Below are 26,023 nucleotides of genomic sequence, written 5' to 3' on the forward strand. Positions count from 1 at the left end.
AAAATATTCCCTTGTCACACACAGTGCTTTGCAATAATTCAATCTAGAAGTGACAAAGAGGACTATTGAGGTGAGGACCACATCTAGGAGAAATGGTTGAAATTGCTTGCCAAATACAGATAGAAGACGGTGCTTTTGGCCACTGATGCATCCTGTGACTTCAGTAGTGAGGAGCCAAAAGTACCCCTATATTATGAACTTCTTGGACAAAGGGCAGGCAAAATCTCCTAATGGAACCGAAGACCACTTCCAGAAACTGGCTAAACAGCTGGAAGGTAGACAGGTGCTGCTGCGCTGAAGACGCAGTCACTGGTAACCATGCAAACTACACTTTAAGCATCCAACTACCTTTACACGAAAAAAAAAATGCTAAAAAGGACAAGTTAAGGAAGGGACTAAGTGGTGAATTCAAGTTATAAAATGATAAGTACAAATATTGAACCTTCAGTGAGATATAAAAATAATTACAATACAATATAAATTATGTTCCTGTTCCCCTTGGAATAAATGCTTAAAAAATACTGGATTGATAGTCCTAGAGCCTGCAGTTACTTATCCACAAAATAGTTACAGTACAGGCAGCAGTAGTGCAAACTTCTTACACTACACTGCCAATGTGTTCAACAAGCCTTAAAAAACACCTCTAAGCTGGAGGGTGTATTTCATTCTCCATGTCCATTCAACCTTTGCAAGAGGCCGTGAACTGTGATGTCAAACACTTGCTCCAGGAGATCAATTCATTTCACATAGGCCACTAAACAATTAACCGATGGAAATAACTTTGGGCTGGCTTTTAACTGATCATCTCTCATAGAAGGGAAAGGCACCATACCCTAATATCAGTTTTCTGAGCCATCTAGTCCCTGACACATTTTGAAAATGAATAATTTTTGCTTCAGTTGTTGCCTGGGACATAGCACAAAATATTCATTGTCTTCATCTCTCTGCATATTCATCTTCACAACAAGGAGACATTTAGAATAGCTATGTTTTGCATGACTTCTCTTCAAGATCTACGTGTGTGAAGAAATTGCTAGTGAATTAGGCCCAGATTTTTAAAGATCTTTTGGCGCTGTGGTGCACACAGTTGCAATACGTGACTGATTTGGGCACCTACGGGTATGTCTACACGTCAGTGGCTACGATAGCACAGCTATGATGCTGCAGCTATGTTGCTGTAATGCCATAATGTCGTTTGCTTCCGTCAATGCAGTTTATGCACGTCTCCAACAAGCGATAGCTAGGTTGACAGAAGAATTCTTCCATCAACCTAGCTGTGTCTACAGTGTGGGTTAGGTTGACCTAGTACGTTGCACAGGTGCAACATTTTTCGCAGCCCTGAATGATGTAGCTAAATTGATCTAATTTTTGGGTGTAACCAGGCCTAAATCAGGTGTTGCAATGCCGAGCACCACAATGCCTAAATACCTATAAAAATCTGGGCCTTATTGACTATTTGCATCAATCATTCTATTTTTCAGTTACTCAAATATGTTGTCATTTTAGAATATGAACATTTACAGTATGCTCATCTGAGTTCAGAGAAGTTTAAGGTAGAGACTTGTTGGAGACAAGTGGCTTTATAAAGAACAACCTATATATAAAGCCAGCAAGTTCCTGTGCAGTGTGCACTGATAATGGCTACATTTGTCAGAAACAAAAGTATTTGTCACAGTAGACCAGACTTTGATCACTCTAAAGCCAGTATTCTGTCTCCAGAATTGACTAACACAGTATGGCTGACCTAAAATGTCCAAGTAACCATTAATTGGATTAAAAATCACAAGATTTTTAAAAAAGAATGAATTTGGTTGGGGGGAGATATTATTTGTCTTCTGGTTTCTGACTGCTTAGGATACACAAGGCATATTTTCAATCTTTTCTGCACAAACATGAGGGCTAAAAACTTAGATTTTTTTTTTAAAAAGAAAGATAAGTCTCTCACATAATCACTTAACTCCAGGAGCTAGGGCTTTAGGTAAAACACCAAATGTCACAAGACTCACAATAAAATCATGGGAGTTGGTAACACTGCTAATATCTGATTTTTCAGAAGCAGGTGAAAAATCTCCAAAATGTTCCTCTCCCAAACTGTGCTACATGGTGTATATGATGGAAAAAAATCCTTCATAACTCCTGTAACAATTAGCTAATGTCCTGAGCCTAGATTACCATTTTCTGACCATGGAAACCACCAGCACTATTATCAATACCAAATACTATCCTCATGTTCATTGTGTTAAGAGATAGTAAATGATAGAATATAATAAAAACAATAATTTTCCAACCACATTTGGAATCTGCACTTAAGCACAGAGTCAGAAGAATGGATCTAGACAAATCATGCCAACCTTTTCCTCCAGCAAAGTAGTGTGACCTTTGGGTGACCAACTCTTTCTTTCATCCAGGTCTCTTAGTACAGATACTTCCATTTGGCCTCACCGAATGAGATTCTGGTCTTCTTCCCACTCTTTAGTCCTTGATATTCCTCTAACTGAAGCAGCCCAGTTGGCAAATTGCCAACCGAAACAAGCAACGTGTGGCAATGCTGCTCTGTTGTGCCCTGATGCACTGATCTGTCCAGGCCCCCACTAACTTATGGGTGTCTATCCATGGATCCTGTTTTAATCTGCCCATACACAGTCAGGAAAAAGTCTTCCAGATGCCAGTTCTTGGCAGTTTGCATGTGGACATTTTAAAAAAATTAATACCATGCAGTTTAAAAATCTGCAGGAAAAATAGATCGGTATACGCAATGCAAACATACAAACAAACAAAAAAGAGGGTCAACATTCAAATTTAAGATACTGAGCCTGCACTCTTCATATTAACCTAAATTTAAAAGTGCATGGTCATGTCCTCCTCCCTTATTTTTCTGTTTGTTCAGTGGCAACACTGATGTTTAGAGAAATGGCTATATTTGTGAAGGGTTGCATAGTGAAAAGCTAATACAGATCCAGCAGAAGTACTGTACATGTTCATGAGAACACAAAACATTGGTTTTTTATTAGCTTCCATAAACAGAGGTTGATGGTTTTTTATTTTTCTAATTTTTCAATGACAAATTGGTGATTAAAAAATTAGTTACTAGAATCCAAACAATGTTCCCCACCAGACTATTACAATTTCAAGGTATGTCAATCAAACATGGTGTCTTAACTGTCTGACATGATCTTTACATTCTACTATAATTATAACCCTACCAGGGTGCTGGAACAATTTTTATAGTGGGGGTGCTAATGATAGAATCCACGGAAACTATGTATTTGGTGTGTGTCAAGCCAAGAGGATGGAGCAGCTCCCCCGGCACCTCTAGTTCCAGCACCACTGAACCCTACATCAAATCAAGGGACCTTTAGTCTTTAGTCTTCTTCAGTGGAACTACAACTGCAGAACTGAAAGAAGCTAAAAAAAAATCAATACTTTATAAAAGAAATGAAGCAACATTTATGTTGGTGAAAATGAAAAAGACTGCGGAATTTTCAAAGAGTAAAAATGAATCAAAATATGCATATAACCATTTCATGTTCAACTGCAGGAATACATTTTTGTCTCGATACCTGTAATGTTTGGTCTGTCAAGCATTGCTAATTTGAAGAGGGGGAAAAAAGCCTACAGAGCTAAACCATGTTAGTCTTTAAGTATGCAATTTGTGGGCACTCTCACAGAAACAGCAAATTTCCTCCTTTGTAGTCAAGGAAATAGTTTAATATATTTGCTTCCTGATGCACACAAAAAAGGAAAAGAAATATCAACATAGATACTATAGTTTCTAGCTATGGTATTTATATGGCACCCATCACCACAGTATCTGAGTGTCTCACAATCTTTAATGTACCTAGTTGCAAAACACCCCGAGAGGTAGAGGTTTCTCTCTTATCCCCATTTTACAGATGAAGAATTGAGGCACAGAGACTAAGGGACTTGGTCAAGGTTACATAGGACATCAGTAGCAGAGCAGAAATGGAACCAAGGTCTCACACAGCTCAGGCTTCCACTCTAACCACTAGACCATCTTTCCTCTCTTGGAGATGCTAGGGATCAAAACCAAGGACTCATACATGCAAAACATGTACTCTGCTATTGTGCTGCTTCCGCCAATAGTTGTATTAGGCCCTGACCAGGCAACGAGACCTGTACAGGGAGTCGTAGATGCCCACATGGAGCCTGTGTTGGGACAGGAAGTTTCACTACTAACTTGAGTCCATGGGGTGAATCAGGGAGAATCTACCCCAAGTTATTGTGTGGTTCATGATAAAAGCCCTGGAACCAATTCGTCTGGTTCACAAAATCTGGAACTGGAGTGGGGGCAATGTAATGCCCCACGCTGAGGTATAATTAATAAAATTGCAACCTGAGGCCTTGTCTATACTACACAGTCAGGTTTCATAGACAAAACAGTGGAGGTGTACATATAACAATGCTTCTCCCGCCAATTTAACTCTCTTGTTACACTCACATACTAAAACCACCCCAATGAGCAGCATGGAGCTTTTTGCAACAAAGTTAGAGTGACACAATGTCAGTGTAAACACTGCATTTGCTTATGTTGCCCTACGTGGCCTCCAGGAGGTGTCCCACAATGCCTATCATGCCAGTTCTGGTAAGCAGTTTCTACCCCGCTGCCCTGAGCAGTCTTACAAAGACAGTGATTCTTTATTTGTGAAAGGTGGTTGCAGCAGAAATTCATACACAGTGGGAATCGGCACATTTGCAGACTACAATTAACGCTCAGGAAGGAATTATTACAGGGGTCATTCAAGGTGGCAAATAAACAATGCTTGGCTGAATGCATTACAGAAAGACACATTACTGGGGCTCATTGTCAAAACGCCGCTTCAAAGCCTTCCTGATTAAATTGACCCTTGTTGGGCCCCTTTAATAGTCCTGGTGTCTGGCTGCTCAAAATCAACCACCAGGTGATCTACCTCAATGGTCCACCCTTGGGGAAGCTTTTCCCTCTTGGCTTCACAAATCTTATGCAGAGCACAGCAGGCTGTTACGGCCATGGAAGTATTTTCCTTATTGATGTCCTAACCTGCCAAAAAGGCAGCACCAGCAACCTTTTAATCTGCCAAATGAACATTCTACGGTCACTCTGCACCTGCTGAGTCTGTTGTTGAAGTGCTCCTTGCTGCTGTTAAGGTTTCTGAGGTAAGGCTTCATGTGCCATGGGAACAAGGGGCAGGCTAGGTCTCCCAGGATCACTGTGGGCATTTCCACATCCTCTACTGGAATCTTCTGGTCTGGGAAGAAAGTCCCTGCATGCAATTTTCTATACAGGCTAGTATTCCTGAAGCTGTGTGCATCATGCACCTTCCCTGACCACCCCACGTTAATGTCAGTGAAATGACTCCAGTGATCCACCAGCATCTGAAATACCACAGAGAAGTAGCCCTTTCTGTTGATATACTCCATTGCAAAATGGTTTGAGGCAAAAATGGGCATATGCATGTCATCTATTGCCCAGCCGCAGATAGGGAATCCCACTGCCACAAAGCCATCCACTATTTCCCGCACGTTGCCTAGAGTCACAGTCCTTTGTAGCAGGAGGCAATTAATGGCCCTACACACTCGCATCATTGCAACCGCCCCCCCCAGGGGACTTTCCCAACTCCAAACAGATTCGCTACTGACCATAGCAGTCTGGAGTTGCCAGCATCCACAGAGCCATCATCGCACGGTTTTCCACCAATAGGGCCAGTCTCATTTTGGTGTCCTTACACTGCAGGGTGGGGGTGATCTCCACACACAGTTTAAGGAAGGTGGCTTTGCACTTACAAAAGTTCTGCAGCCACTGCTTGTCATCCCATACCTGCATCACAATTCAATCCCATCACTCAATTCTTGTTTCCTGACCCCCACCAAAATGGGGACCACTATGTGCAGCTGCACAGTGAATGCCAACATCAATCTTTAACTGTTTCTTCCCATGGCACACAGCAGGGCAGGTACCAAAGAATCCTATTAAAATTTTCAGCTCATGAAATACTGCAGGATCAGCCAGGTTGTGTTCATAACACCTATCACAATACTGAAGAGCAGTGCAAGATCCATGCTTTCAGGCAGAGATGGCAGGTGCAAAGCTTAAAGGGGCAGTTGAAAAATGGCACAAAATGTAGTCAGAAACCCTTGGAATTATGGGATGAGAAAACTGCATCATTGGGTGGTGATCCCGCACCCATGATGCTCTGCGATCCATTCCCAGAACTCCTAGTGGGAGAAGGTGGTGATTTGCACAGTGGGATAGCTATCCACAGTGCACTGCTCTCTCTGTCCGTGCTAGAGCATCAACTGTGGACACGCTCCACAGACAAAAGGAGCACTGTGTGAACATGCAGAAGTGATTTATTGACAGCAGTTTATGATTATTGACATAACTTAAGTCAACTTAACTCTGTAGTCTAGACATGGCCTGACATTTAAACTCACCCATATGTCTGTCAATCATTCGCCTGCTTGTCCTGGTCAACTTGGTCAGGGACTTGGTGGTCCAATCCTGCAAGGTGCCAATCACCTTCTGGAAAGTGTTGAGCATCTCCACCTCCCCTGCCATTGGAGTTAATGAAACTCAAACACCACCTAGGAGGCATGCGGCACTTCACAGAAATGAGTATTAACTCATAAAGGCTGATTAATAGGATATATATTTTGGATTAACGGGGTAATCTGACACAAATCCTTTGAGGCCAAAATGTCTTCTCTCTTACTTAATCCTTTAAAAAAAAGTAGTGAATTAAAATGTGACTACGTTTACTGAGTATTGTATCATTTTATATTGAATATTTTTGGGGCCTCAATTATGTACTCAGGTGATCTTGAATAATCTAGATATTTACACAATAATTTTGAAACTATTTGAATTGGAGTTCTTTGGCACGAACTGAACACCAAAAAGAGGAGGGATGGGATGTAGGGAAAGAGATGGAAATTAAAATGCGAGAAGTTATGACACACTCAAATAAAACGAAAACAAAAAAACCTTTTGGCACTGAAGCATATGCTCTGCCACCTGGAGCTAAAAGTAACATACTGAGAGTGTATAGTCTGTCAAGAATTACTAGTTTCAAGCATGGCTGGTGATTTTGGACAGTAGCACTTAAGAAACCTTCAATCTGGCAGTTTTATCATCACACATTTACTAAAGCATACCACTGTCTAAACTTGTAGGAGTTCGGGGATCTGACTTTAGGGAGGACCAAAAAATGGTTCATGAGGTAGTGTTTTGATCTTGTCTGTTTAACATTAATGATTCCAGATCATTATTCCAATCCATTCTTTGGCCCTCCAGTAAACGTGGCAAATGCAAGACTGATCCGTTCCTTTCTTTCCTGGAAACAGCGTGTATCAATGGCACAACAATTGCAGCTGGCAACTGCACACAGGGCTGCTTTTAGGTGCGCTGGTGTCCTACGTGAAGAATTATTTTGGAGCCCCAAGATCAAATGGAAAATGTCAGCAATATTTTTTTCTCTCAATTATGGTTAATCACTTGCTGAGAGATGCCCTGGAATTAACACAGATAAAAGGCCAGACTTCATTCTGTTTGCTCACTTTAGCTTTATATTGTGATGTATTGATAGTAGACTTATTCATTGTGAATAATATTAATTACAAATATACCCCATTTTCTCGGTAGCAAATTCATGGTCTGATCTCGATTTCAATGTATTTGTAAGTATTCACTGAACAGTTATGTGAACAAATTTAGGCTGATGGTGTATTTGTGAACTGAAAGAAAAGGAGTACTTGTGGCACCTTAGAGACTAACCAATTTATTTGAGCATGAGCTTTCGTGAGCTACAGCTCACTTCATCGGATGCATACCGTGGAAACTGCAGCAGATTTTATATTCACACAGAGAATATGAAACAATACCTCCTCCCACCCCACTGTCCTGCTGGTAATAGCTTATCTAAAATGATCATCAAGTTGGGCCATTTCCAGCACAAATCCAGGTTTTCTCACCCTCCACCCCCCCACACAAATTCACTCTCCTGCTGGTGATAGCCCATCCAAAGTGACAACTCTCTACACAGTGTGCATGATAATCAAGTTGGGCCATTTCCTGCACAAATCCAGGTTCTCTCACCCCCTCACCCCCCTCCCAAAAACCACACACACAAACTCACTATCCTGCTGGTAATAGCTCATCCAAAGTGACCACTCTCCCTACAATGTGCATGATAATCAAGGTGGGCCATTTCCAGCACAAATCCAGGTTTTCTCACCCCCCCACCCCCATACACACACAAACTCACTCTCCTGCTGGTAATAGCTCATCCAAACTGACCACTCTCAAAGTTTAAATCCAAGTTAAACCAGAACATCTGGGGGGGGGGGTAGGAAAAAACAAGGGGAAATAGGCTACCTTGCATAATGACTTAGCCACTCCCAGTCTCTATTTAAGCCTAAATTAATAGTATCCAATTTGCAAATGAATTCCAATTCAGCAGTTTCTCGCTGGAGTCTGGATTTGAAGTTTTTTTGTTTTAAGATAGCGACCTTCATGTCTGTGATTGCGTGACCAGAGAGATTGAAGTGTTCTCCGACTGGTTTATGAATGTTATAATTCTTGACATCTGATTTGTGTCCATTTATTCTTTTACGTAGAGACTGTCCAGTTTGACCAATGTACATGGCAGAGGGGCATTGCTGGCACATGATGGCATATATCACATTGGTGGATGTGCAGGTGAACGAGCCTCTGATAGTGTGGCTGATGTTATTAGGCCCTGTGATGGTGTCCCCTGAATAGATATGTGGGCACAGTTGGCAACGGGCTTTGTTGCAAGGATAGGTTCCTGGGTTAGTGGTTCTGTTGTGTGGTATGTGGTTGTTGGTGAGTATTTGCTTCAGGTTGCGGGGCTGTCTGTAGGCAAGGACTGGCCTGTCTCCCAAGATTTGTGAGAGTGTTGGGTCATCCTTTAGGATAGGTTGTAGATCCTTAATAATGCGTTGGAGGGATTTTAGTTGGGGGCTGAAGGTGACGGCTAGTGGCGTTCTGTTATTTTCTTTGTTAGGCCTGTCCTGTAGTAGGTAACTTCTGGGAACTCTTCTGGCTCTATCAATCTGTTTCTTTACTTCCGCAGGTGGGTATTGTAGTTGTAAGAAAGCTTGACAGAGATCTTGTAGGTGTTTGTCTCTGTCTGAGGGGTTGGAGCAAATGCGGTTGTATCGCAGAGCTTGGCTATAGACGATGGATCGTGTGGTGTGGTCAGGGTGAAAGCTGGAGGCATGCAGGTAGGAATAGCGGTCAGTAGGTTTCCGATATAGGGTGGTGTTTATGTGACCATTGTTTATGAGCACTGTAGTGTCCAGGAAGTGGATCTCTTGTGTGGACTGGACCAGGCTGAGGTTGATGGTGGGATGGAAATTGTTGAAATCATGGTGGAATTCCTCAAGGGCTTCTTTTCCATCGGTCCAGATGATGAAGATGTCATCAATATAGCGCAAGTAGAGTAGGGGCTTTAGGGGACGAGAGCTGAGGAAGCGTTGTTCTAAATCAGCCATAAAAATGTTGGCATACTGTGGGGCCATGCGGGTACCCATAGCAGTGCCGCTGATCTGAAGGTATACATTGTCCCCAAATGTAAAATAGTTATGGGTAAGGACAAAGTCACAAAGTTCAGCCACCAGGTTAGCCGTGACATTATCGGGGATAGTGTTCTTGACGGCTTGTAGTCCATCTTTGTGTGGAATGTTGGTGTAGAGGGCTTCTACATCCATAGTGGCCAGGATGGTGTTATCAGGAAGATCACCGATGGATTGAAGTTTCCTCAGGAAGTCAGTGGTGTCTCGAAGGTAGCTGGGAGTGCTGGTAGCGTAGGGCCTGAGGAGGGAGTCTACATAGCCAGACAATCCTGCTGTCAGGGTGCCAATGCCTGAGATGATGGGGCGTCCAGGATTTCCAGGTTTATGGATCCTGGGTAGTAGATAGAATATCCCAGGTCGGGGTTCCAGGGGTGTGTCTGTGCGGATTTGATCTTGTGCTTTTTCAGGAAGTTTCTTGAGCAAATGCTGTAGTTGCTTTTGGTAACTCTCAGTGGGATCATAGGGTAATGGCTTGTAGAAACTCGTGTTGGAGAGCTGCCGAGCAGCCTCTTGTTCATATTCCGACCTATTCATGATGACAACAGCACCTCCTTTGTCAGCCTTTTTGATTATGATGTCAGAGTTGTTTCTGAGGCTGTGGATGGCATTGCGTTCCGCATGGCTGAGGTTATGGGGCAAGTGATGCTGCTTTTCCACAATTTCAGCCCATGCACGTCGGCGGAAGCACTCTATGTAGAAGTCCAGTCTGCTGTTTCGACCTTCAGGAGGAGTCCACCTAGAATCCTTCTTTTTGTAATGTTGGTAGGGAGGCCTCTGTGGATTAGTATGTTGTTCAGAGGTATTTTGGAAATATTCCTTGAGTCGGAGACGTCGAAAATAGGATTCTAGGTCACCACAGAACTGTATCATGTTCGTGGGGGTGGAGGGGCAGAAGGAGAGGCCCCGAGATAGGAGAGCTGCTTCTGCTGGGCCGAGAGTATAGTTGGATAGGTTAACAATATTGCTAGGTGGGTTGAGGGAACCATTGCTGTGGCCCCTTGTAGCATGTAGTAGTTTAGAAAGTTTAGTGTCCTTTTTCTTTTGTAGAGAAGCAAAGTGTGCGTTGTAAATGGCTTGTCTAGTTTTAGTAAAATCCAGCCACGAGGAAGTTTGTGTGGAAGGCTGTTTTTTTATGAGAGTATCCATTTTTGAGAGCTCATTCTTAATCTTTCCCTGTTTGCTGTAGAGGATGTTGATCAGGTGATTCCGCAGTTTCTTTGAGAGCGTGTGGCACAAGCTGTCAGCATAGTCTGTGTGGTATGTAGATTGTAATGGACTTTTTACCTTCAGTCCTTTTGGTACGATGTCCATCTGTTTGCATTTGGAAAGGAAGATGATGTCTGTCTGTATCTGTACAAGTTTTTTCATGCAGTTGATAGATTTCTACTCCATACGGCTAAATGCAGTGCCTTGCATAATGACAGGTTTCAGAGTAACAGCTGTGTTAGTCTGTATTCGCAAAAAGAAAAGGAGTACTTGTGGCACCTTAGAGACTAACCAATTTATTTGAGCATGAGCTTTCGTGAGCTACAGCTCACTTCATCGGATGCATACCGTGGAAACTGCAGCAGACTTTATATACACACAGAGAATATGAAACAATACCTCCTCCCACCCCCCACTGTCCTGCTGGTAATAGCTTATCTAAAGTGATCATCAAGTTGGGCCATTTCCAGCACAAATCCAGGTTTTCTCACCCTCCACCCCCCCACACAAATTCACTCTCCTGCTGGTGATAGCCCATCCAAAGTGACAACTCTCTACACAATGTGCATGATAATCAAGTTGGGCCATTTCCTGCACAAATCCAAGTTCTCTCACCCCCTCACCCCCCTCCCAAAAACCACACACACAAACTCACTATCCTGCTGGTAATAGCTCATCCAAAGTGACCACTCTCCCTACAATGTGCATGATAATCAAGGTGGGCCATTTCCAGCACAAATCCAGGTTTTCTCACCCCCCCACCCCCATACACACACAAACTCACTCTCCTGCTGGTAATAGCTCATCCAAACTGACCACTCTCAAAGTTTAAATCCAAGTTAAACCAGAATATCTGGGGGTCGGGGGGGGGGTAGGAAAAAACAAGGGGAAATAGGCTACTGAATAGTGAACTGTTCACTTTGACTATTTACTATTTGTTATTCATGGTATGTGATTGGTCACCTAAAGACAAACAATATTAATTTTGCTCCCTGTTTAGAAAACAAACTTTTTAATACATCAATAAAGTCCGCATGTGGTCTCATGGCCATCTCCATGAGATACCTCTGGAGATGAAGTGCTGAGCCTTCTCGGATATGGCTGGAGAAAGACTGGAAATACTGCACTTAGTCATGATGTGAGCTTCTCCCATGCAGTGTTGGTGGTAGCCACTGACCGAGAATGATCGTGGGCAAGAGACACAGTTTGAAGCCCAGAGTTCTGGGCATAGTCCGGTACCTGACAGCAGTACAGGAGGGATGGGGAAAATCCCAAAGGCTACTCTAAAACTTAAATGTTAAAACTAGTAACTACTAAAATTAAGAAATAACACTAGTGAAAAGAGATAAAACTGATAAAACTATTTACAACTATACTTATTGGAACTGTGTCAGAGATAAGGACACTGAAGGTTCCGACTCAGACCATGTGGCTGCGGGAAGGAACTGGAGATGCAGTTAGTCTACCCTACCTTTTATTGCCTCAGATGGAAGTTGGGACACATGTGCGGACCAATGGACACTACTTTCAAACTCCCTGACTCCATGTATATGGTGTGCATGTATAAACCTCAGTGGAATACACTGGGGACCATCACTTGAAGAAAAAAGCATCCTTCTGGTTCAGTTTTTGGAAGAATACTATTTGTGTGAAAATCAGTCAAACTTGGGGATTTTACAACATTATTATCGATACCTGGCAGCTCTCTGAATATTGCCAAAACAATTAATAATATTACCTGATAAATAACAGAAAACTAAACTCATCACTTTTATTGACATACAACTTTTATAAATATTCACAAAATATTTCCACACCATTTTTGTATTATTTGACCAGCTCTGCTCTGCTGTACTGTATTGTACTTGCTTGTGTCTACAAAAATAATGAATCATGTTCCAAAAAATTTTGAAAATGGCTTAAAGTCACGAACTTTTACAAAATACTAGAATTGGTGATTCATTTTATTTTCCTTCTGTGTTTTGAGCCTCTAAGGGTTTACATTTTCAATCTATTCTCTGCAACCATGAGGGCTACCAACTTATTATTTTAAGGTAAATTGAGATTCTCATGTAATCACATGACTCCAGGAGCTGCAGCTTTAAGAAAATCACCAAGCATTGATAAAATAACAAGACTTGGCAAGCCTTCCTTCTCCTCTTTCCAAATTCCTTTCCCCAGCTTCTCTCCTCTCCTTCAGGCTTCCACCTTCTGTTCCAGGTCAGGACCAACCAGAAGATGCTGTTAGTTCTGGGGGTGGAAACTGCTACTGTTATACTCCTGCTGTAGCATGTGAGGCCTGTCAGCAGCAGGGAGCAATGAGCACTTTCACAAACTGCTGCAGCTAAGAGGAAGAAGAGCTGACAGCCAGCAGGAGATTGGGAGCAGCTGCTGCCTGTGGCTAGCCACAAGCGGTCCTGCTGTGCTCAGCAGTACAGCAACACTGCTACCAGAAGGAGAGATGCACAGAAGCAAGGAAAGGAAGGGGATTTGACACTCTCTGTGTGGGCAATGTAGGAAGCTGCTCAGTTTGTGTATGTCTAGGGTCACCACTGTTGGCACAGAAATCCAATACTCAAACTGATAGTCCGCAGGTTCCTTTCTCTTATGGAGGAATAGGACACTGTAACTAAACTCTCTGAGCTCACCTCTCCTTCGCAATCTGTCTTTTTCTGCTTCTCTACCCAAGTTAAATTATCTCTGGGGAATAATTCTGGTGTAAAATGGATCCTGAGAGCAACTCCCTGCTTCAGGTGCTAAGGTTGTGCCGTGACTCACCCACAGCAGGACATTTCAGCCAATTTAAAACCTAGAACCTGATCTCTAGATACTTCTGGTGGCTGGCCCTATGAACTGATGTTAAAAACTATGCTAGTTAGTCAAGCGACCTCTGTGCCTGCCCGAAGAGACTGTGAGAAAGGCCTTTGGTCCTCTTTCAGCGCCTCTCCAAACCTCTGCGTCCTTGTTCCCCACTCTCAAGGAACTTTATAATGGAGTTACCATGCTCCCAAGGACGCTCAGTTATCCTTACTGCCATGGATGTCCTGACCAAGATGGCCCATTTTATTCCGTGCCACATTGTGCCATCTGCTCATGGAACCACACAAGCTTTCCCACAGCATGTCTTTCGGTACCACAGCATGCAGACATGCATCATTTTGGATCAAATGCTCAGTTTGTTTCTTGATTCTAGAAGCAATTTCTTCACCTTCTCATCACCAAGGCCCTCACCTCAACAATCTAGCATCCTCAGACTGATCACCAAACTGAAAGAGTCAATCAGACCTTGGAGAAATATCCCCACTGTTTCCTGAATTTCCATCAGGCTGATTGGCGCCCATTGCTGTCTCTGGCTGAGTTCGCATACAACAACTCAACCCACGCTTCAACCCAATAGACCCCATTCTTCAACAATTTTGTTTTTTCAACCCCGATTCCATCCGGACCTGTCCAAAGGCTCTGCCACCCTGGAAGTTAGGGACCTAGTTGTCCACCTCCAGCAAATACACCAGGAAAGAGCCCTTACTTGCCATTAAAGAAACTTATAAGTGTTACACATAGCAAAAGTGACAAGTTGCCCCTTATCTTGCAGAAAGGGATAAGGTTTGTCTCTTGACTTGGAACCTGAAAACAGACTATCCTTTGGCCAAACTTGACCACCTACCCTGGGTCCTTGTTGGATCATTGAGCAAATAAACCCAGTGGCCTTCACACTTCAGCTCCCAGAATCCCTCAAGATTCACCCCACCTCTCATCTTTCTCTCCTCAAACATTTTGTCAACTCCTCCTTCCCTGATTGGGTAGACCATACTCCACTGCCACTAATTGTCCACAGGCAGGAGGAATACAAAGTCCATCATGTCAGGAGGAAGCTCCAGAATCTTATACACTGGAACGGATACAGGCCAGAGGAGTTATCCTGGGAACCAGAAGAAAATGCTCAGACTCCCTATCTTATGCAGGAATTTCTCCAAACATATCCTGGCAAGCCAGGTCCAAGAGGCTTTAGGAGGAGCCCTTGGGAGGGTGACAGGGTACTGTCAGGAACTCAGCTGGCTCTGGGCGCAGTTGCCTAGCAAGTCAATGAGCTTACCTGGGCACAATAAACCTTCACTACGTGAGTGTGGTCCCTGATTGGACAGAAGAGCCAAGAGATCACCATTTAATCTTCAATGCATTCCACACCCCCACAGCTGTGCCAGACCTGGCTCCTGATCCCTGTACAGACCCTTGCTCCAACCAATGCCTGCTCCCACTCCAGCCCTAGTGCCTATCTTCCTCAGAACTCCTGACTCACTATTGGCTTGTTCCCTGACCATGGTTCTAGTTCTGCCCTCTGATTCTGCTCTAACCACGAGGCAAGACTCCTGTTCCAACCACTAGGTCACCCAGCCTACACCCCAATGTGTGACCATATGTTTGAGCAGCCCTAAGTTTGTTCTAATTTAGATCAGGGACCAGGGCTAGAGTACAGAAGATACAAAGGTGATTCAAAGTCAGATTCTTCTTCGAAACCCCGATAGCTGCACTGAGCACAGGTTGGACAGAATGGAGAAGCTGAGCCTACATTTTACTCAATATGCACACAGCGGGAGGTAGACATCCATGATGTCCTCTCTCTACAGAACATTAATGTCTATTTACTTTAGTGACAAGTATTATAGAAAATTCAGAATGATTTAATTCATTCACATTAAATATGCAACAAATATTTGAATGATGTCTTTCCCTCTAGAACACACTAAAAAAAGGTTACAGTGGAGTTGGTTAGTAGATTAGAACTATAGGAGTGTGAAACTTGCAAAACCAAAACAAATGCCATGTGAAACCGTTGGAAACACTATTTGAGGTAAATAAACAAGGTTACATCTGTACTACTAGTGTTCCCTTGAACTTCTTACTTACTACAAGAAATACATAGAATACTATAAGTACAGAAGTAATTAAATGACAAAACTTATTTAGTTATTTAAGAAAATTGACACATTTTAAGAGCCACCAGCATAGATGGTTTCACATTCCATTTAGAAAGTGAAACTCAGAAGTTTGAGTGAAACTTGAAGAGGACTCAGCCAGCTATCCAACTCCCTCCCCGCACACTGGAAGGAAGGTCCAGTGGTTTGTAATCACTATTCCCCTCCTAGTGTATTCAGAGATTGGCCATCTGTACCTCTCCCCTACCAGGATCTCCAGGGTGGCTGGATGGCCTGTTCATTCCCATCTTGAGTTTTCAAGAAGCCAGCAAAGTAAACTCATATTAATCCCCAATTGCTTCAGGGGTGTGAGCTGCCTGCCCAACTCTTTCCCATCATCAGTTTAGCAGAAGCAGAACTGTAAACTCTATTTCTGTTCCTGTTGCTGACTATCTTTACTTCATTCTGTAGCCTGATACTCCCCTAAATGGATTACAGAAATAGGGAATGCTGTCCACCACGAGGTAAGAGCAGTCAGTGGTGGAAGCAGGATGAGCGGAAGTATTTAAATTCCTTCTGCTCCCCTCAAGGAACTGGGATTAAGAAGTAGCAGGCTCAGTTTACCTTCCACAAAGACCAAAGAAAGAAAAACAGTCCAGTTAGTCAATCCCAAAAGATCCAAGCAGGGACCAGACTGCTACCCCAAATACATCGAAAGAGGGAGAGTGGAGGTTTCAAGCTTCTCAGGGAGGTCCTGGGCTGACTGCAGTAGTCAATGCCATGCACTTTGAGGTTTGCTACAAGTTTTCAAGTTCATGCTAATCCAAACTGCAAGAGTTCTTCGGGGAATGTATAACCCAAACCAGTGTGTTTTGCATAGGTCTAGTTATGACATAAGTCTTTCATCTCAATTTTGTGATTCTCACACATATCACATGGGAAAGGACCATTTACACCATAAAGTTACCCCAGGACACATTCATTTACATCCATGTTCAGACACAAGTGCATAAAATTCTATTATTTTGCCCAAACAGTTCACAAAACATTCCGACAGAAGCTAATAATGGCATGACTATATGTACATAATTTATCATATACAAACATTTATGATGCAATTGAAATAATTTCAGATTAAAGTGGCAAATCCAAGATCACATCTGCATGACCAGTACTTAACTCCTTTCTGCATTTGTAAGTGGAATCCAAGATCAGCCAGGATTATAACAGGAAAACTATGCTTAAAATTGAACCTTCGCCCTTATAACCCATCTTTATTTAGTTAGTTAGTTATTTTTAGAAAAAATTCAATAAGCACAGACAGAGAGTAGGCTGTTGTAATCCCTTTAAATAATCTTGTTATGTTTTGTCACAACATGTGTTACTGTACTTGTACACTTTTACCTTTGCACATTGTTGTATGTAACTCAGCAACAGAATTAACCACCGGTAGGTAGTGTTTACGTTAGTTCTCAAAAGGTTAAGAAGCTGATTATAGCTAAAATCAGCTTTGCCTGGGGCTTCAGTGGCTTTGTGTAATCAAATTAGACAAGCAGGGCACAGTGTCACCTAACACAAACCAGTGGCACTTTCTTCTCTGTTTTGACCTTTTTCATGAGATGAGCAAGTCAGGTTTTAGCTTATTCCAAATATTTTGAAAAGATTAGTTTCCAATAAACTCTGAACGATAAGGCCAGCGTTAGTCAAGATGATTTTCATAAGTGATTCAGTCAGAATGTACACAGAGATCCCTTAAAAATCATAGCGACTTTGTTTTCCCACTTAGTAACCTTTTACATTAACATTTTTTAGAGATTTATTTTAAAGAAACAATTTATTTTAAAGAAACATCCTCTATACACAGTTGCTGTGTTGTTTGAAGTCAAGGAAGGTGAATGGTATAATGGATGTGTTTAAGAAGGTTTAATAATGTAGAGAGAAGAGCAAACCAGCCTCACATCAGAGGAGCTCTTTCCACAAGGCTACACCATAACTAAATTTAAATGCAGTCTGCAGCATCAGTAGCTTCCATAATCTTACTATCTTTGAACATAAAGGGAACAAAAGATTAAACAGGAAAGGAATACATAGAGAAAAGTAATGACAAATTTAAATAAAAACTTGAAAGTTGTTTAAAAAACATACCTTGTCTTTATTAATTTCACGGGCAAATCTAAAAAAACACTAGCAAACAACATTTGTCAAATCTTTATTTTTACATATTTTCTCCTCAACTTCAGTACAAGTTCTGCATGTTTAGCACTGCAGTTGAGTTACTGAGAGAGTGCTAACTTCATGGGAACTAGTGAATGTGGGGAAAAAATGACTTCTGTAGATGATTTGTGATTATTCATTTATTTATGATTAATAAAATCAAAACTTATTATTTTAATTGATTAAGTCATAAATAAAGAGTTACAGAGGAAATCAAGTTGCCGTGTTTGCACAGTCTGACGATTCCTGCTAATCCAGCAGTACTTAACAAATTCACATGTGGTTAGCTTGCCTTGCCATAGCTGTAGATCACATTTCTGTGCTGCAAGCTGTGCAAAAAATCAATATGCCAAGTTTAACAAAAGGACAGGAAACATGATGTCCTCCTATATTTTCAATGAACCTCAAATGACTCTGCTGTTCATTCTCTGAACAATTTATTGCAGAGAAGTGTATTTGTTAAGAAAAAAAATCTACAATGGAATGAAATATATAAATTCAGAGATGAAGTCTTACCTGACTCTATAATAACAATTTATGCAATCAAAATGTCAGAGTATTTGAAATAATCAGCCAGTCAGGAAGCTTCCCCCCTCCCTTTACATCTCTAAAGCAAAGACACGTTCTTTAGACAGAACATACAATTGCCATACATATTTCAAATTTAACAGTAAATTCCTGTTTTCTCTTTTCATATGTCAACTCTTTAAAGACAATAGCTTTTTCAACTGACTCAGTTACATTATAATTCATGTATTTACATCTACTAGAAAACATCATCCTTCTGAAACAATATGTGAACTGCCTCTATGCTTCTGTATTTTAAATCTTCATTTATTGCTGCAGAACTACATTATTTGTGCAAATAGATTAGGATGAAAACACTCAGAATGAGGTAGGAGTGGTCATGACCAATAGGTCAGTGCAGAGCTTTGCCACTTCTGCCTTCTAAATTCAGTGATGTGGAACTAAGTGTGGCAAAACAACCAGCAAGTTGGACACAAGCCAAAAGATTCAGAACTCCTGACTGTTGCCAGACTCTCTCTTTTTAAGTAAAAAGAGTCACTTTAAACATTTGCAAAGGCACCAAATATATTTTCAAAATATAAAAGCAGAATACATGGAAGCAGAGAAATTCTCCTTAACATATGATCAGTTCTTTCACTGGTAATTTCTCTTCATTGCAATGAGCAGCTGTAAATGGATTAATGGCACTTAGCTCTAGAGAGCATGTCACTGATCTGTACTGAACATATAAACTGTTATATAAAGCACACTCAAAGAATCACACTTATGTCTAACTTTCTATTAATATGTCGTTTACAAGACAAATTTTATTCAGAAATTAATGTACCATTTAAAAAACCCTAGGCATAAAACTCCCAATCACAAAATAACAATGTAACAATTTTAAGTGTTGAATAGTATTAATGCTGCAATAAATTACATTCTCAGTACATTGTAACCTTCTTATTTCAGTACAGAGGATGTGGTATAGACCTACTATTGCAGATGAGTTGTTGCAGTGATTTCAAAAATACCAAATATTCAAGCTTCTCTTCTTCAATTTCTCCAGTTTATAAAGAAGAAAAAAGTACAGCAATAAATGATGATTAATGCCCAACAGCACCACACTGCTCTTGTATATAGTACATGAATGTGCAACATTGCATATCTCTAAAAAATCAGCTAGTGTAGTTAATCACTACAGAATATGGTTGGGACAGATATTGTAAGATATGTGGCGTTTGAGCTGCATGTACATGAGAACATCATTGAGCTCAAGGAGCGCTCTACTTGTGCCAAGTTACCACAGTATTAAGTCTGTCCATTAGCCAAGAGCTGCTTTACAGGATTTTGTGCTAGATAGGTAACCTCTGGCTCTGTTGTCTAAATAACTGTCTAAATAGCTTGCTCATTTTTATTTGTGGATTTGTGAATTGGGCTAGAATGGTGTGGCAAAATTTACTTCACACACGCTGATTATTTAGAGTTTGACCCTCTTAATACCTCCATTTAATGCTTTTGTTTCTTACTTTGACATTAGTTCAGTGTGAAGAGCGATATTTAATTTACAAAGTTTTTTTCCTCCATACAAAACAGAGGCCAGGAGGTAGATGGTGTAACTTAGCGAAGATGAGTTGCTGGCAGGGTGAAGTGGTATGTTTTAGTAATAGCTGCAAACTGTAAGTGGTTCTAAGCTTTGAAGTCAGTGTCGCTTTGATGTAGTAGTCCCATAGTTAATCGCAAGATAGTCTTGAAAGAAAAAGATTTTCTAAATACTATCCTTAGTGTCATTGCTTGTGAAATCCTTGTAAGATTTTTTTTTTCTGGTGAACTTTATATCTGACATCAGCCTGCTCCTTCTCTTCCTCTCACTCACTCTTACTGTCCTTTAAGTTGTCCTAATCAGTTTAAAAGGTAATTAAAACTAAGCTTGGTTTTGGGCCAGTCAAGTACCTTGCTGTGCACCACTTTGCCTAAGTGGCCTCAGATATCTTGGTCCTCAGGCCTGTGCTCTGGCTTATCATGAAAGTGTGGTGTTGGGACCTGGAGAGGGAAAAGTGGAAGGTGAAAGCCATGGGAACCCTCTGTTTGCGGCCTTAGAGGGGTTCTCTAGAACCTTCCATCTGGAGGAACAGCACCACAATTGCTTAGAAGGCAAAATGATAATGAGCAAAACAAGAAAGGATGGGGTACTTAGCCTCCCATCTGGACTAGCTTTCATTTAGAGCCAGGTGTAATCAAGGAGAAACCATTGTCAGAGGCTTGGGAGAGAGGGGTTAAGAACCACACACGAAAACATGATAAGATTATTCTTATGTTGTGTATTTATCCTCAAAGAGCATTAGTGTTCACTGAAATCACAAACAAAATTATCCTTGGGCAATTAGGTTTAGGGAAACATCTCGTATAACTCATAATACTCAGTATCTGTTAGAATCAATTATACAATAACTGATTTATTTTAAATAGTTACATTTTAAAACTACTCCCACATTACACATTAAATGTTGTCTACAAATTATGTTTCACAGCATAGCAAAACGACTATTTCACTGTAGTCCAAAGCTGGCAGGACAAGAACATTAAAGCGGCTTAAGCCATAATCTTTTATCTGCATTAGAAAGCTGATAATCTGTGCACATTTGTACATGAACTCTAAAATGAAGCTGCCTTTCACCAAGACTCAGGCTCATCTAAACAAAAGAGAATAAAGAATATGGCATGTGACCAGTAAATTATGAGGGAGCAACACCTCCAGGTTAGAGGTTGCTGAAGATTTTAACAAATCTCACCAGATATGGCAACAGATTAAACAAGGGGATAGATTGCCCTCCAACCTTAACCTGTTAAGACCTTTGAAGTCTTATGGTGACCTGTATTCTGCTCTTTCATATTAGTTGTTAGTTACACTAATTACAGCCTAATAGCATGCTGGTGCCAGGCACTTCTTCTAAAGCTATCCAAAGAAAGACTATCAGTAAAATAGTGACCACTTCAGCCAAATTGTGCTGTGCATATCACAAGCACTTACTCCCAATTTATAATAGACCTTCTAAACTTTTATAGACAAAGGTTAAGACATTAATAGCACCGAGTAATTTTGTGAATTCTGCAAAGCATCTTATTGAGAGAAATCAGAAATTAAAAATAGCCAAATGAATGTGGGTGGGGTCTGAGACTGACATACAAATAAATTTAACTCTAATGACTGTTTACTCATACTGATGTACATGATTAACAAAATAAGGAGCTAAAGTGGAGCACTATGCAAATACTGCACAGTCAGCATTCGAAATCTAAGAAGAAACTTGCTGCCACTGAATTTGAGAGTAGAAGCATGGAGTTACTTTTAGAGTCTGTTTTCACCGACTTTGTATCAATATCCATGTTTATGCTAGCACAATAGTGTATCGTATGTGGGGACGGGACTCAGTCCACAGACTGGTTGAAATGCCATCTGTAAAGCTGCAGTAAATCATCTAGCAACATTAAACTTTAAGTTGTGCATGAAATCAGCCCAGGAATATAGAAGAAAGATTTAAAGCAACAGAATCATAGCTGAATTAACAAATTCTATGAGAACAGTCTTTATGTACAGGAAGAATAAACATGCAAAATCAGTTTTCATTTCTGTATTTAGAAGCTGGAAAATGATTTCTAAATAGTTTATAAAACTTTACCTTGATGAAGCGAAACCAATTCTCCTGTGACTGTTGGGAACTCTTGCTTATTAAGGTAACAACTTGTTAGTAACAACCATTAAAAAAAGTTCTGAACAAAACGTAATTCTAATAAGTAAAGGGCGGGGGAGACAACAATTACCCTCCCTTGCACCAATTAGTAATCAGAGCATTCAGAAAGCAAAGAGGAGAAAGCTGACATGCAGCCGATGAAGTGGGTATTCACCCATGAAACCTTATGCTCCAACACGTCTGTTAGTCTATAAGGTGCTACAGGACTCTCTGCTGATATTCACTTTGTGATCTAAACTCTCATTTTGTTCATTTAACAATATTTAGGGAATGAACAAAGCAAGAATATAGAAGATTTCACCCCTTCACAGAGCTCGTAATTCCTTTGGAGTTAAGATAAACAGATATGAGGAATCTAGGGCCTGCTATAGCAAGATGTTGTATGTGTGTAACTGCCACTGAAGTCATGAGCAGGAGAAAACATCCATCTGGAGATGGCCCAGCAGCCACCACATAAGCTAGATTTTCTGCCTCCCCTTCTCGCCTAGTAAGATGCCTCAACAGGTTAGGTATCCTAGTATTAACATAGATTTTGCACCTAATCTCCTTGTTTAACAAATTGCTTTCAGTGACTTCATTCCAACAATGTAGACTGTAGGGTATTCCTCTGAGTTCAGCTAGTCATGTGGTAGCAAATTCCTTCTATGATTTTCATCATCTCCTCAGAGCCTTTGTCTTCTGGATCTTGTTTGTTCTTCTTCACTTCAGTCCTTGCATAGATGAAAACAAAAATAAGGCAACTCTGTGATGCCACTTCTGCCACTTGACAATATGCCTCCTGGTGTGCATCTGAACTGGTCAGAAACTAAGTCATGGAAAACAGCTCAACAGGGAAAGCTGAGCAAAATATTTGCAATTAAATTATTTTTCACCACGACTTCCCTGGTTTTGAGTTTGTTAGATTGTCATGAAATAATTCTTCTTCTTCTCCTTCTCGTGTTTGCATTGCTTGCCGAGTCATCCAACAGCAGCTTCATCAGCAGAACTAAGGGCCCTTAGGCCACTATGCAATCTGGTTTGTTGACAGTATTCAACAACATGCACCACTGACTGATTGAGATCACCGTGACAAAAGGAGTCATTGTGCAGACTGCATGTGTAGCGGCTGGCTGCGCCTATTCCTTGGCCGGTTCAGAATCTGTTTAGCAGAGTCCAAAGGTGATGTAGCAGGTCAAATCCCAGTGGTCAAACAGTTGGTTCAGCGACAAGGAAACCATTCTAAATGTCTTTAGATGACCACTCATCACGCCATAGGTTTCCCGCTGACAGATTCCGATCTGGTGGTTGAGATTACAATGGAAGCTTCAACGTAATTCATGCACTGTGGCGACTGAAAATGTCTGTGTACAGTGAGAGACCTGGACTGGCACGTAGCTTTTCCATCAGTCTGGCTGTTGAGACTCTGCAATTAATGTGTGGAGGGCTATGTTGCTCAGAACTGGTGGCCATGGAATAGGAGTGGGGTGCAGGATGCCTGTGAAGATGCGCATGGTCAAGTTCAATTAAACATTGACCTGTTCAGTGTGAGGCGAACGACACCACATAGGGGCACAGTATTCTGCTGAAGCATAGCAGAGCACCAGAGCCATGACACTGGAGCAAAACTATGAAATTTCAAAAATTTTCAATGAAATTCCATTCCTCTTTTGTTCTTAGTGGTGTTAAGTTGACTTCAAAAAAGCTGTAATCAAATTAAGTTGACTTCAAAAATGTAATCTATGTTACTCTTCAAATATCAAGCTGGGTCAATTGATGCATTTGGTCAGAAAAGCCCCTAGGGTCTGGTTCTTTGATTGCTTGAAACGACCACATGTGGTCAAGACAGTTAGTGGAAGCTAATCTGACATGCTTTCTAAGATGACATGGCTGCATTTTGTGTTCTTTTTCTGAGCAAGTGTGGGGGATCACAGGTCTGAAACCTGGGTCCACATGTCCCCGGGGTAGTCCTCAGATTGTAGCCAACACCCAGAAGCTTTCTGGTACTACCAGGGAGTGTGGGCTAAAGAACGCTACCTTACATTGAAACCACCCATGAAGCTCACAGTTGAAAGAGATGTCTGGCCTCTCCTATTGGTTCACACTTGCTATTTAGGCTACAATGATGTACAGGAAGTATTCTGAGCAATTAGGTGAATTCCTGGTTGGCTGCTACATTTGACCCCACCTTCTTGCCCGACTCCTGAGCCTTGCCTTGTTCCTGATTCCTGCCTTCCTATCTTGTTCCTGCTCTGCTGCCTTGTTCAGATCCCAGCTTCTACGACCCACCCCTGACTAATCGGGAGCCAAAGGGGACAATGATTCACACAGACATATCTTGTTTTGCTCAGCAAAGCAAATTAAGATCCAAGTTCTGCCCTCACATGCATGCATAGGGCTTTTGCTGGAACTCAAATGAAGCCCTGTGTGAGTAACTAACGCCAGAATTTGGCCTTAAGAGTTTTCAGATTATATATTAATTCAAGGGCCTCAGCTAAACAATAAAATAAACATCATTTTCAGACAAAGTGTATCATCTGTAGAGAGCTCAAGTTTACAAGCATAAACATTATGTTTCTTTCCCTGAAAAAAAGCAATATTGGACTTTTTATTTTAATCTTTGTTTTAATTATAACAGCTTGCTCAAAAGTTAAAGACATTTACATCCTAATTAGCTAGAGAACAGACCCTGAACATAATTTAAAATTGTTTACTCTTGGTTAACCATTGTCTTATGTGGATTATTTTTTTGTTCAAGTGTTGTAGAAGTGCATAGAATAATAATATGCTCATATGAAAATATCCTATTCTATTCATTTGTATTTGAAGTTGGAATACGGCAAAAATATATATTTACTGATATAGTACAGGCACTTGGAATGAAATGTTTATTCAAAATATTGATCTTTTTAAAAAATTAGTTATAAAGAGTATGGTTTTCATGCTGTAAATGTAAGAATTTAATCTGTGTCTACTTACATTAGCCTTGTTCTTAAAACTATCCATGTAAACAATGAACATTTGTTATAAAGCAGTTGTTTGCTTTTGCTTTTCATAAATATACTACAATCACAACAAATTTAAGGCAAATCACCTGACTGTCCTTCTACATTAACATGATGAGATTAGTTGCTGACATTGGCTAGCAGAAAGTGACAAGTCTTTTCAAGGGGTTCGCATATCAGTTTCACTAAAATAAAAAGCAGGCCTTCCAAATATAGGAATGTTTCCTCACAGGATAAGGCTTAAAGTGCAATTATATTCTGAAAAGGGTATCTAAAAATGGAATAATGGGACTCCATGTTTGTCAGCTGTTGATAACTTCCATATCAAATTTTCTCGTTCTGCAAGTAAAATACTTTTAGTCCCTATTGCCAAACCTGCAAACTCAACCTGGGATCTGAAATGCAAGCTGTGTTCTCTTAGCTGTGACATCAGTAGTAATAAAGATTTTGCAATTAGAATTTAGGGCTATATCAACCATGGCAATGAGTGCCTCCTCACAGGCACTCACCCTCTCTTGTTGCTGGATTTCAGCCCTTAGTAACAATTACATTGATATACCAACTCACTCTCCCGTAGATGTATTGGCTTGGCAGGGTGAACAGGAGTAAAACGTAGCAAATAAGAACATAGGAAAGGCCACTCTGGGTCAGACCAATGGCCCATCTAGCCCAGTATCCAGTCTTCCTACAGTGGCCAATGCCAGATGCGTCAAAAGGAATAAACAGAACAGGGTAATTATTGAGTGATCCATCCTCAGTCATCCAGACCCAGCATCTGGCAGTCAGAGGCTTAAGGACACCCAGAACAATACCTCAAGCTCAGAGTGTAGAGCAACTCAGTCACCGAGGTCAGCAT

The 26,023-nt window shown here is 41.1% G+C and overlaps 1 protein-coding gene across 6 annotated transcripts in view; it reads right to left on the bottom strand.

Moving 5' to 3' along the window:
- ARB2A (ARB2 cotranscriptional regulator A) overlaps positions 1–26,023 on the bottom strand; it is a 363,023-nt gene that overhangs the window by 65,698 nt on the left and 271,302 nt on the right. Inside the window, exon 11 of one of the 6 annotated variants that reach the window (XM_077817194.1) lies at positions 17,884–18,256. The exons of the other annotated variants lie outside the window; for them this stretch is intronic. Coding sequence (XP_077673320.1) covers positions 18,237–18,256 — 20 coding nt within the window. The 3' untranslated portion in view covers positions 17,884–18,236. Of the gene's footprint in view, positions 1–17,883; positions 18,257–26,023 lie in introns of those variants that run through there. 6 annotated transcript variants of the gene reach the window in all.

Source organism: Eretmochelys imbricata, chromosome 5 (genome assembly GCF_965152235.1).
Source record: "Eretmochelys imbricata isolate rEreImb1 chromosome 5, rEreImb1.hap1, whole genome shotgun sequence".
NCBI lineage: Eukaryota > Metazoa > Chordata > Testudines > Cheloniidae > Eretmochelys > Eretmochelys imbricata.